This window comes from Triturus cristatus, chromosome 5_2, assembly GCF_964204655.1.
Source record: "Triturus cristatus chromosome 5_2, aTriCri1.1, whole genome shotgun sequence".
Classification (NCBI taxonomy): Eukaryota; Metazoa; Chordata; class Amphibia; order Caudata; family Salamandridae; genus Triturus; species Triturus cristatus.
Window position 1 is genome coordinate 959,986,609 of NC_140588.1, and position 13,109 is coordinate 959,999,717.

General features: G+C 48.2%; 1 protein-coding gene across 2 annotated transcripts in view; it reads right to left on the reverse strand.

Moving 5' to 3' along the window:
- The window catches only part of LOC146829470 (synaptotagmin-like protein 2), a 704,022-nt gene that overhangs the window by 133,842 nt on the left and 557,071 nt on the right, over positions 1-13,109 (reverse strand). For both annotated transcript variants that reach the window (XM_085608155.1, XM_085608153.1), the window contains exon 8: positions 230-328. In XM_085608155.1, the coding sequence (XP_085464281.1) occupies positions 230-328 (99 nt within the window). The remainder of the gene's footprint in view (positions 1-229; positions 329-13,109) is intronic.

Genomic DNA, 13,109 nt, shown 5'->3' on the forward strand with positions numbered 1-13,109 from the left:
AGCTCATCACATACTATCAGAAATCGTGAAAGCATTATGGTTCTAGTGGCAGTCCCTCTGGCTGCAGAGCCCAAGTTGTAGACCCAGAGGAAGTACAGTGTCCTTTCCAGCCCCCAGCTATTGACACTGCAACATGGCTGCCTTATTCGCCTTCTGAATGTGAGGACCTTGAATACACTGCCACATTTATCAAGCACTAAATAATGAGAAGACAACAAACAGCACTTACTCTCGGTGGTTGTGTAGATATTCACCATACTCCTTGCATTGCTAAGGCTATTGGCTCGAGCGAGGGCCATCGTGACTGGAGAGTCATCGTCGACTTCCTCTGATTGAAAGTGACAACACAAAACAACAAAGTAATTAACAGTGGAAGATCATACATGCCCCAGCAGGTGCTCAACATGACCTACACATTAATGCAGCATGTTCTGTTTTCTGATGGTCAGACACAGCACAGCAAAATGTATTGGTTACAGACTAAGTTTTCCTGCATTTCAGTGATACCATGATTTGTGCAGCAGTAAACTGGTCTACTTAATGGTATGAATGCAGGTACATGGAGGTTTAAGCTTTTAAAGTTACTTTTGTTAACAATTATCAGTACTATCGTTGTACCTTTTTATGCTTGGTAATTGTAGTACATGATCCCAGTCTAGTGTTTCTAAGAATGTACAGTGTTTCTAAGAATGTACCTGCATTCCCATTCTATGTTTGTACTTGCTTATGAGCATTCTGTTCCAAAGCAGTTCACCTCCACTCCTGCTCTCGTCTGTCTCCGCACTTATAATAAAGGTCTCTGTAACTACTCACCGCGTCTGCTTCAGTCCATCTACCACAACTTGGCGACGATCCTCTTCGGACCCCTGCGGGCAAACCAACCCCATTTCTTTTGGGTTGCACTGCTACTGCCGTGTTTCCAGAACAGAGTGAGAGCGCAGAGCACCCGGATGAGAGCGGATGGCAGTGACACAACTTGAAGATGCGTCTCCTGTTCACCAGACTCCGTAGCACTGCAGCAAACCAATATTGCCTAAAAAGTACCCATTCCTTCATAAGCTCCCCAGCGATGACGTATGGTCATAGCCGTTGCCCACAGTGACATCAGCTGTCACTCAGCGCGTCAGTGTCTCCAGGACAACGGTGAGTCTCTCGCCCCAGGAACTGCATCCTAGCAACGCTTCTTCTTTTTTTTTTTTATAATTCTTTATTAACATCATCGACAAAATTCACATATTAATTCAAGAGCAAGAGACAAGACATATTCCGGATTTCCGACTTCGGTCACATGGAATCAGGTTTCATTATATAATATAAGATAATTAGGGGGTCGCAAGAGTCTCAGTTTCATGCAGAGTGCCGGTGGAGTACAGATATTCCCTCTGTATTGGTTCCAAGGCCCCCCACACCCCGTTCCATTTCCTGGGACATCCTCTGGCAACATAGACTGATTTCTCCCGATACATGTACCAATCTAAGTCTTCCTCCCATTTTCCCAGTGTGGGCGGTTGATGGGCCCCCCAGTGCTGTGCAATGTTCCTTTTCGCAATCATTAGTGCCAGAGTTGACCATTGCTTAGTGTAAGAGGTAAGGTCCGTGGGTTCCCAGATGTTTAGGAGGCATCTATGTGCTTCGGGCTGCAAGCAACTCTTCTTTAAGGAATCCTTGCTGCGTTGACGCACTTCGCGGTTGCGTGTGTCCTCAGCAACACGAAACGTCAACACTTGTGTAAGCGCTACCTCAAGACACCCAACGTCAGCGTGGGCACTTTGTTGCCCATTTTCTTTGTTCCCTATACATCAGTTTCCCTGGCAACCTTCCACAGTGTGAACCCAATAGCAACATGTTCACCGAGGCTGCCTGGGTGTTTCCTCCTCACGTCCGGGGCAACGGATCTTCACAGCGATATACACGCCTGTGGTATTTTGTTTTGCCTCCAAGTGTTGTCGCATTGGTCACTATGCCAGAGTTTGCAGAAGCAAATTCCGCCCCACAGCAGCTAGTGTACAAGGGGCAGGAAAAGCCGATGACCTCGATGGAGACAGAATCTTATTAGTTGAGTCTGGTGAGGTCCCTATTGATGATGACAGAAGGAAAAATAGACCCAAGGCTATATTTTCCATTGACAGATGTGACGTGTGCCTGATGATTGATACTGGGTCAAAATTCACCATCATTCCTAAATGTCTTTTTTATGAGAAGTGGGATAACAAACAGCTTCTCTCGAAAGACATATCCCCTGTTGGTTTTCAAGGTGAGTCAATAGATATCCTGGGTTATTTTGAGGCTCTCATTATGTTCTCCAACAGAAAGATTCAGGGCAAAGTTTATGTAGAAGAACGTGGTCCAGCTATCCTAGGGTGGGTGCACCAATATGACTTATGAATTATAGTCAACCCAAGGGCACCCATGCAAGTCATGGTCACTGAAGACGAAAGTTTAGAGAGCATCCTTAAGGGGGAAGATGACGTATTTAGATAGGAGCTTGGCCAGCTCAAATGGTATGCCCATCGCATATTACTAAAAAAATATTCTGTACCTGTTCAACACAAGGTTAGACGTGTGCCCATTGTAGTCAAGGAGGAAGTTAAGAGTCTCATCAATTAAATGCTTGCCTTTGGAGTCATTGAGCCAGTGGAGGCCTCTCCCTGGATTTCTCCCGTTGTCATCACAAAAAAGGCCGCCGGTAAATTGAGATTCTGTGTTGACTTGAGGTCATTAAACCAGTGCGTTGTAGCTGACACGTTTCCCCTCCCCAACATTACCGAGTTAGTGACCACGCTCAAGGGTGCCAAGGTATTCTCGAAGCTCGACCTCAAGAGCGCATACTATCAGATAAAACCTATACAAAGACTCAAAACACCTCAAAGTATTTATCACCCCAAAGGGGACTTTCCAATTTACACGTTTGCTTTTTGGGCTACATTCTGCCGCCAGCGTCTTCCAACGCATCGTCTCTGACATTTTCAAAGGTGTAGACAACACAATTTACTTTCAGGGCGATGTCCTAATCTATGGTCAATCAGTTGAGGAACACAACACCGTCCTCAGAATTGTTCTTGAAAGGTTGTCCAAAGTTGGGCTTACTCTTCGCAAAGAGAAATGCAAGTTCCTCGTTGACCAGATCGAATACTTGCGTTATACCATCAGCGCCTCAGGTGTCACACCAAAGAAAAACCTGTGTAGTGCCACCCCCCGCTGACAAAGACCAACTGCGATCATTTATGGGCCTAATAGAGTACTATTCTAAATTTGTAAGACATTTCTCTGAGAAAACTGCATGTTTACGGTCTTTGCTCGAGAAGGGGGTGAGTTTTGTATGGAATGTTCAACACCAACAATGTTTTAACAATATAAAAAAAGAGATTTGTGAAGCTAATGTTTTGTCTCCTTTTGACGTTAACTGCAAATCCATCCTTACGGTGGATGCGAGTGCCACTGGGTTAGGGGCTATGTTATCCCAATGTAGAGCCGGGTCCAAAAGAACAGTACATTCCTCCAGTCCTCCAGGACATTGACCGATGCAGAAAAGAACTATTCTGTTATCGAGAGGGAGGCACTTGCTGTGTCTTGGGCCGTAGAATACTTTTGGACTTTCTTGTGGGGTACCGAATTCCTTCTCAGAACCGACCACAAACCCTTAATCAAAGTCCTTTGCCCTGGTGGTACTGGAAAAGGGTCAGCGAGACTCGCTAAATTGGCATCGAAACTCCAAGAATTCCAATACCAGGTGGAGTACATTCAAGGCTGGAGGTACGTCCCAGCTGACTCTCTCTCCAGGATGTCAGTTGATTGGAAGTCTGCTGCTAACCCCGCCACCCCTGTTGAAGAAGATATTGCAGTAGCTTCAATAGATGATGCTGTCTTTGTGGGGGAATGTGTGTTTGATGCCAGCGATTGGGAGCGTGAGATGGTGAATGATCACACCCAACAGGAAGTAGTTAAGTTGTTGAAGTCCAGTCCTAGAAGGGAAAGTTGTCTCCCAGCCCCAGAAAGACTTTACGCCAAAATTCTAGATGAGTTGCCTCTAGGTGGTGATGGTGTGTTGGTCAAGGGTGAGAAGTTCATTCCCCATTTGGTAGAAACTTTTAGCCTTAACCCACGAAGGTCACCTTCGCCAAACCCTCACGCAACGTCGCTTGAAAAATAATTTCTAGTGGTCTGGCCTAGATGCACAAGTGGTTGATTGGGTAGAGAACTGCCCTTTATGCAAGGAGGGTGAGAAGAGGCTAAAAGTGGGTTGAAGGACCAACAGTACACACATGGAGAACCCTGGCTTACCTTGGCACAGCATTTGCTTAGATTTCATCGGCCCCATGGAAGAGCTACACGAAAGAGACAGATAGGGCATTGTGGTGGTAGACGTTTTTTCCAAATGGTTGGTCGTTGAATTCATAAATGATATAACTACTGAGAGTACCATCAGGTTCCTGGGTGAATTGTTTAGGGACGAGGGCATCCCTTCCGTCCTCATTACAGACAATGGCACCAAATTGGTGTCAAGGGAGATGCAAACCTTTTTGAGAAATGGTGGGGTCTCCCATTACCGCACCTCCCTCTACAACCATCAAGGGAATGGCCTGTGTGAGAGGGCCAATAAGGTTATGAAAGGGATCATCCAGATGGCCTCTGCCAACGGTTCGGTTGTATTTAAGATGGTGAGTGAAATGCTTTGGGCTTATCGGACCACTTCCCTTGTTGACGGAGAAAAGTCTCCTTTTGAATTAATGAGAGGCAGGACCCCCGGCTCAAAATTGGTTCCCTCATGGATGAAACAGTTAGTTACTTTGCGTGGTGTTCAGTCTGTACCCAAAAGGGTTTTTGGATATTCCTTGTCGCTTCAATGTAGGTGACCTAGTCAAGATCAAAAGTGGCAGAGTTGGGAGAGGTCTCTCAAAGTTTAAAGGGCCCTTCATTGTCAAAAAAGTTCTTAATCACTGTGTCATCTTAAACAATGGTGAATGTTGGAACTTCCGACAAAAGGCCCTCTACCAAAGAGGTGGTGTGCTCCATGAGCAGAGTAATCATGTGAGTTCTCTGAGCAGTAGCGGCTATGTTCTAGCTCAGGAGCCCGAGGACGCCTCCCTTCCTAGGCTGTCTGGTACGATCCTTGGTGGGAGAGATTCGCTTATTCTGTGAGTTTTTCCTCAGGCAGTTTGCGTTCCCCTCAAAACCGTAGCCCTGTGTCAGGCGCTGAAGGCTCCTGTGCTTCCTGCTCTCTCAGGTGGCGCAGACCACCCGTTTATCTCAATGATTTTGTCTGTTAGTTTTTTTTTCATTCTTTTTTCCTTTTACTTCTTACACTTTGCCTTTGTTACTTTGCCTTTGGAAAGGGAGAAGATGTGTAGTACATGTTCCCAGTCTAGTGTTTCTAAGAATGTACAGTGTTTCTAAGAATGTACCTGCATTCCCATTCTAGGTTTGTACTTGCTTATGAGCGTTCTGTTCCAAAGCAGTTAACCTCCACTTCTGCTTGGAAGAGTCTTGGCTTTAGTATGTGGGAAGCACTGATTGCTGCAGCGTGGGATGGTGTGGACACTCCGTTCCTTATGCCTCGTTGTAGCATGGGATGGTGTGGACACTCCGACCGTTATGCATCACTGCAACGTGGGATGGCGTGGACACTCCGTCCCTTATGCCTCGTAGCAGCGTGGGATGGTGTGGACACTCCGTCCCTTATGCCTCTGCAAGCTCTCAAAGCAGACATGGCAACGCACTGTCAAAGGAGGGGAAGTGAGGGACTATATGAATACAGGGGTTAGGCAGCCCATTCCGAATTACTGTTTGGGGGGCTCTGGGTGGGGAGAAGCTGGGTAGGCGGCAGCATCAAGCACCGGAGATGCATGACAGAACTGAAGATGGCTTTGGAGGTTGTCCTCTCCATCCGGAAGAACCTGGGTCCCATAGGTCTGGAGGCTGTGGTGAGCATCCTGGTGGTGCACTGGGGAGGCAGTGTAACGCTTGTGTTGTCTCATCCACTTGTTAGGACAGCTGCTCGAATAACAATGGCACTGACTGCATCCATGAGACATATGCTCATTGACGTGCTTTTTCCAGGGCCTGTATGCATTAGAGGTGTGCGTGCTGCTTTGTTATTAGTTTTATACAGTAAAACTGTTTGCATTCCTTTGGTGCACAGATGCTACACAATTCTTATAGAATTGCTCACATGAATGCAATTTATGGATGCTGGCAGGACTTCCTGGACTCTTCACTGATGAGATGGCCTTTACCCTTACCTATGCTATGGTGATGGGTAATATTTTCAGTGCTCATTTGTCGCAGGCATTCTCATCAAGGGATATATTTATGTAGGTTTTGCATGCGCAAGTGCGAAACAAAACCTAAGTAAGATTTATCAAGCCACACAAGGTCACCTTGTGTGACCCTGAGATGCTTGATAAATACAGAGTAGCGCAGCGCAAATCGCTGCGTTGCGTTACTCTGCCCTGGGAAGACGTTCTATGGGTGGAGTGTGGGTGTACCCAAGCATCCACCCATGGATTCTGAATCATTTCCAGAGTTACCAATACGGTTATACCTGGGAATGCATCAGAATGCAATCAGAGAAGAGTGGGAGGGGCTAAGGCTGCCACAGATACAAAGCCGCCAGCAGCGCCAGAGTAACCACTTTGAAGGTGCCACTGCCTGCGCTAGCGCGAACGCTCTACCGCCCTATTTTAAAACTGTGTTGCCTATGAATCTGATTGTCACAAACTACTTGCTGCACTTAGAGTTTTAAAATTGAATCGCACTCACCGTGCCGATTCCCCGCTGTCACACCGGCTCACTCGCTTCCTGGTGGAAACGCTGCAAGCGCCAATCAGAGAAGAGTGGGAGGGGCTAAGGCTGAATACAGATACAAATGCCACCAGCAGTGCGGGAGCGCAGCGGACGCACGCAGAGGGTGCGCCGGCGGCACGCCGAAGGCGCGCCAAAGGCAAGCCCGTCTGCGCCCGTCCGTGGCCGACTGGGGAAAGGGGCTAGCCAATATGCTCAAAAAACCACCTACTCCACGGCTAAACTTATATCGCTCCACTCTAACGCACTTGCAATCGACAAAAGGTGCCTGGCTAACATAGCCACGAACGGGATAATGTCTAAAAGATCCTCATTTCCCAAACTCAGTGGTCCCACACACCAGAATAAGAAACCTAACATCAAGGCCAAAAACAGGGAGCATCCCCTAACAGTCATCTATCTAAATACCCACTCCATGGTCAAGCACCAACTTGAAATACACAATCTACTGTCGAACGACAAACCGGATATCCTATCATTAACAGAAACCTGGTTAACAAAGGACTCCTCCCCTGATATCCTAGCAGCCCTGCCCGTCGACTACTACATCCTGCAAGCTAACCGACTTCAGGGTAAAACAGGAGGGGGGGGTGGCAGCCATAATACATCAAGATCTACAGTTCTCTGCACTTACCCCTCTCGACCTACCACAAGTAGATAATCTAGTGATTAAACTAGTATCCGTCTTTGCCCCACTAGTATGTGTCATACTCTACAGACCACCCCAGAGCATGCCATAGTTCCCGCAGCTTCTGGGTGAACAGATGACACACATCACTACTAACCACGCAAAAATACTTATGATTGGGGATCTCAACTACTGGGCGAACGACCCAGCAGGTGGACCTCACGCTGCAGAACTAACCGATCTACTCACGGGGCTAAACCTCCGTCAGTACATCTCCTCCGCCACTCACATTAAAGGTCATATTTTAGACCAGTTATGGTCCACTAACCTGACCATAACAAACCCAGATGTCACTCCTTGTATCTGGTCAGATCACCATCTCATAAAATTTTCCATAAACTACCTTACTAGACCTAAAATACCCCTACCAGTACCTGGATACTTCAGGAGCTGGAACACCATTGACAAAGCCCAATTCCTTGAAACCCTGGCCAACACTATTCCCCTCAACCACGCCTCCATAGATAAGAGTGAGGAAAACCTGTCGGAATGGCTCCCGACAGCCAGCAATAAACATGCCCCACTTAGGAAGTTACAACGAGCACGTCGTCACGAAGCACAAAAATGGTTCTCTGATGACCTGAAAAAGTTAAAACTTGCCCTACGCCAAGCGGAAAGGAAATGCAGAAGCAAATACTCAACCGACGATAAAAATGTCTTTCAATCTGCCCTCAGAACTTATAAGAAATCGATCTTGACCACAAAGGCAGAATACTTCTCACTTAAAATCATCAACTCCAAAAATAAATCTAAGGACATTTTTTCTATAATAAACAACTTATCTAATCCTGATCGAGTGACATCAAAAACCACACCCTCGCAACCCTTATGCGACTCCCTGAATAACTTCTTCATTGACAAAATCAAAATTATTAAAGCAAGCATCCCTACCTGCACTAAGCCCAATTGTCTAACCAAACCAATAAACACACAAAGGCTAGAACAAATCCCTATGATAAACCGAGAAGCCTTCTCAGACTTACTGACCAAAGTTAGATCTGGCTCTCCTAGGGACTGCTGTCCTCCTTGGATCTTGAAAGAAGCCTTCACAGCCTGCCCAGAACCAGCCATGGCCCTATTAAACAAATCTCTATCCCAGGGACAAGTACCTGATGCTTTTAAAGAGGCACTTGTCATCCCCCTCCTGAAAAAGCTGGGAGCAGATCCCGGTACCCTCAGTAACTACCGACCTATCTCGCTGCTCCCTTACACGGCCAAACTACTTGAAGCCCATGTAGCCAAAAACCTATCCACTTTCCTGGAACAGTCAGACTACCTGGACCCTCATCAAGCAGGGTTCTGCCCAGCCCACTCCACCGAGTCAGTGATACTGTCAGTCTTAGATTCTCAGCGAGAGAAAGCGGACTGAGGCTCTCCCCAAGCCCTGGTGCTGCTGGATCTTTCTGCTGCCTTTGACACGGTCGACCATAACATCCTGGTTGACCTTGTCGAAGAGGCGGGTATCCAAGGATCGGCCCTTGAATGGATCAAATCCTTTCTTACAAACCGCTATCAAGCGGTCCGCCTGGGAAACTTCACAACACCCAAGATTAAGAACACTTGCGGCGTTCCCCAGGGTTCCTCCCTTTCTCCGCATCTATTCAATTTATACCTTCTCCCCTTAACCCACACACTAAAAGAAAGAAAAGTCCAGACCTTCAATTATGCAGATGACTTTCAACTGATTCTGCCGATCAATGACTCCCCCACCACCATCCTCGAATTCCAGAGTACAATGCTGTTCATCCGCGACTGGATGAACAGCAATCACCTCAAATTAAATCCAGACAAGACAGAAGTGATCCTCACAGGAGGCCCTTCGAACCCCTGGAACTCCCACTTCTGGCCTAAAGAACTGGGTCAGCCCCCGCCCCCTCCACTTCCGCCAAAACCTTGGGTGTCATAATCAATAAAGACCCCACCTTGAAAAACCAAATTGGGGCCGTGATCCCAACATGCTGCTTTCAACTAAGGAAAATAAGAAAAATCAGCAGGTACCTTACTCAAGAAGCCAAAACACAGGCAGTCCTCGCCATGGTGATATCCCACATCGACTATGCAAACTCTCTCTACCTTGGCATTCCGGCCTACCTCATCCACTGATCTTCCAAGAAAACAGGCGCCAACATATCACCCCACTTCTGAAGAGACTACATTGGCTCCCAATACCTCAGAGATGGTAGGATGCATCATCTTCAAATCTCTGAATTGCAAAAGCCCAAAATTCATCAACGGTCTGATCAACAGTTATACCCCGACCTGCAACCTACGATCTGCCCACATGCACCTCCTGAGCACCCCACCCTTCAGGCTAAAACGCGCCGGGGGGTCAAGATTCGCCACCCTAGGACCGAAACTCTGGAACTCTCTGCCACTTGAAATCAGATCCTGCACCAACCTCATGAGCTTCCGCAAATTACTAAAAACTTGGCTATTTAAACAGGCATACTAGCAACATCTAGTTAACACCCTCAGAGCAGCGCCAAGAAACCAACCTGGTGTACGTGCGCTAAACAAATAAAGTTTACCATAACATAACAATGCTACGCCTTTACAGAGTGCTTTATTACATTTAATACCATAACATAACAATGCTCGCCATTGTCAGCATCACGCTGCTCCTCCATGTACCAGCTGGACCTCCTGATTCTATTAATGCTGCTCACAATTCTCTCTGTTTCAGTTACTAGGAAGTGCATCTCATGTTGTTGCGAAACTAATAATTCCCAATTCCATATTTTCTGTAAAACAATCTTGTTCTGTATTTACAATCTGAAATGCTTATTCTTGTGACTGCTAAATTAAAGGTCCCTTTCAGTGAACGTCTTGGAGTTGACGTCTGCTACAGCCATCTAAAAGAAGCTCCACGCATGCATCTGATCACTGCATCTATGATATATATTATTGATCTTTCTGCATGCTTCCTCTCTCTTTATTCCTTCCTCCATGTTGGAGTTCAATAGGATTGGTTAATTAATTATGTGAGTTAATTTGACACTTATTCCCAATTATAGAGTTCCTCTAATGAATTCAATATTCCTAGAAGGACCACTATATTTATTGTAAAAATACCACATTCAATCTGAACTGTTCTTTTGATTTGGGACCACCTTCTTTTCCTGTTCCTTACTAGATGAGAAAGGTGCACCTCCAAGGACAGGTGAGGTACACAATGAAGGAGCCCTCAATCAATAATCTTCAGAGGAGGAGCTTAGCGCGTGATCAAGATGGCCGCGTGAGCCTAGAGCTCCCGAGACCCTCACTCCCTCCGGCAGATATCCTGTCTATTATCCTGCTTTTGATGCCCGGAATATTGGAGGGGAGCCGTTGCTGAGACGAGAGCCGTTGTCCGGATCGAAATCGCCCACCGGAGACCGAAGTTGTACTGCCTGGAAGTTTGTGGCCTACTCCCCGGAAGGTGCCCGGGACTTGCGTTGGCACAGTGCCCGTGCACTAATTGAACAACAGCGGCCACGCGAGGGGCGAGTCGTCGGAAGGAAGGTGTCCTCACTTTCACTTTCGCTTTCGCTTTCCTGTCTCCACCGCGCCCGGCCTGGACGTGGGTAGCGCCAGTCACTGGCTGCATGGTTGTCTACTCTGTATGGGCAAAGAGATTGTCCCCGCGGCAGATAGCGATGTCGACTAAATCGGACGCCGAAAAACAGAAGCCCAAAAGTACCAGGCGGGGAGGCTACACCCAGACTAACAACATGGACCGCTATGCCCACCAGAAGGGGTCACCGGGCGGATCGGGACAGACACTGGAGGCCTTGAAGGACGTGTCGCCCCCCTCCGCGGAACCAACCCTGCAAGATATCATGGAGGCCATCGAGGGGATGAAGTCCTCTATCGGACAACAATTTGAGACCCTGGCGCATAAAGTGGATGCCATATCGATCGACGTCAATCTGATTCGGGCAGACCTGGGGAAAACTAATGAGCGGGTTCAGTCCTTGGACCTCAAGACTGCAGGCCTCCTGGGCGACGTCTCCGGCCTTCAGCTGGAAGTCCGTACCTTGCGGACTGCAAATGATCACTTTGCCCGACGGTTGGAAGAGTTCGAGGGCCGCGCAAGGCGCAATAACGTGCGCATTATTGGGGTCCCGGAAAATTCGGAGGAACAGTCGGTGGACCTGTTTGTGGAGGACCTGGTGGTGAACCATCTGGCGCCCAAAGGCCTTAGTAAGTTCTTTACTGTTGAAAGGGCCCACAGAGTTCCTGGCGGGAGGCCCAAGGTGGGGGCCCCTCCGAGGCCAATTGTCGCCAGGATCTTTAACTTCAGGGACCGGGATGCCATTCTGCAAGCATCACGGGTGTCCGGCCCGACGCTATTCCAGAACACCACTGTAAGTTTCTATCCGGACTTTACCCAGATGGTACAGAAGCAACGACAAGGCTTCCTGGCGGTCAAGAGAAGGCTACGAGAGATGAGACTGAAATTTGCCATGCTCTTCCCGGCCAGGTTGCGTGTGGTGTTCGAAGAGCGGACTTTCTTTTTTGAATCACCAGACATGGTCGGAGATTGGCTGGACACATTGCCCCAAGGACGGACTAACGTGGAACGCTCCGGTGGGGCAGACGGTGGCGGCGATGAACAATGAGCCTGGACTTAAGTACCAGATCTCCGGTTCCCCCGGGAGGGTGACAGTCCGGGGGGGGGGGGCGGGGGCAGTATGGGAGCTTTTTTCTCCTCTGAGTTTCTTTTTGTAGATTAGTCTTTGTATGGGGCGACAGGCACACTGCAAGTTGGGGGGCATTTTAGAGCTTACGCAGGGGTGCAGGGTGGGGGGTGGATTGGGGTTGTTGTTGGGGTTGTTGTTGTTTTTGGTTATGCAAGGCGTCAGGATGCAAGCTTCTGTGACTCTAGTGCGGTTCCACGCGGGGGGGGTGGTCTCCTTACATGTTGGGATGGGGGTAGGGGCTTAAAAATACTCAGTTGGAATGTAAATGGCTTGGGGGATCGTATTAAGCATGGGATTGTCCTGCAATTCCTGAAGCGATGTGCCCCTGATATTGTCTTATTGCAAGAGACGCACTTGATTGGTAACATGTGCTATGCACTCAATAGGAAAGGCTACAAGTTTGTTGCACACTCCGGGTTTTCCTCGGGGTCTAGAGGGGCTGGAATACTCATCAGGTCCTCCCTGCCCTTCGAGGTTGACTCCACTACTGTTGACGATAGGGGACGCTTTGCGGCTGTAGCGGGGAGGTGGGAGGGCAGGACGCTGGTCCTGGTGTCGGTTTATGTCCCTCCTGCACTGCAACCTTCCACACTTGCGGACTTAGAGAGGACTTTGTTGGATCTCCCAGAGGGAATGTTGGTGGTGGGGGGCGACTTTAATGCGGTAGGCTCCGGATTGCTTGACAGACACCCGCCAAGGAGCTCGGGGGGGGCTCAGAAATGGCTTCCAGACTTTGTAGATACCCTTGGACTGGTTGATTGTTGGAGACTACTGCATCCCACACAGCGGCAATACACTTTCCATTCCGGGGCGCATGGCAGTCTCTCCAGAATTGATTATGTGCTTACCCTAGCTGCACACGCCTCCTTTGTCTCTGAGGCCAGGCACATGGCACGGGGTATTTCAGACCATTCGCCGGTGTGGATCTGTATGGATGT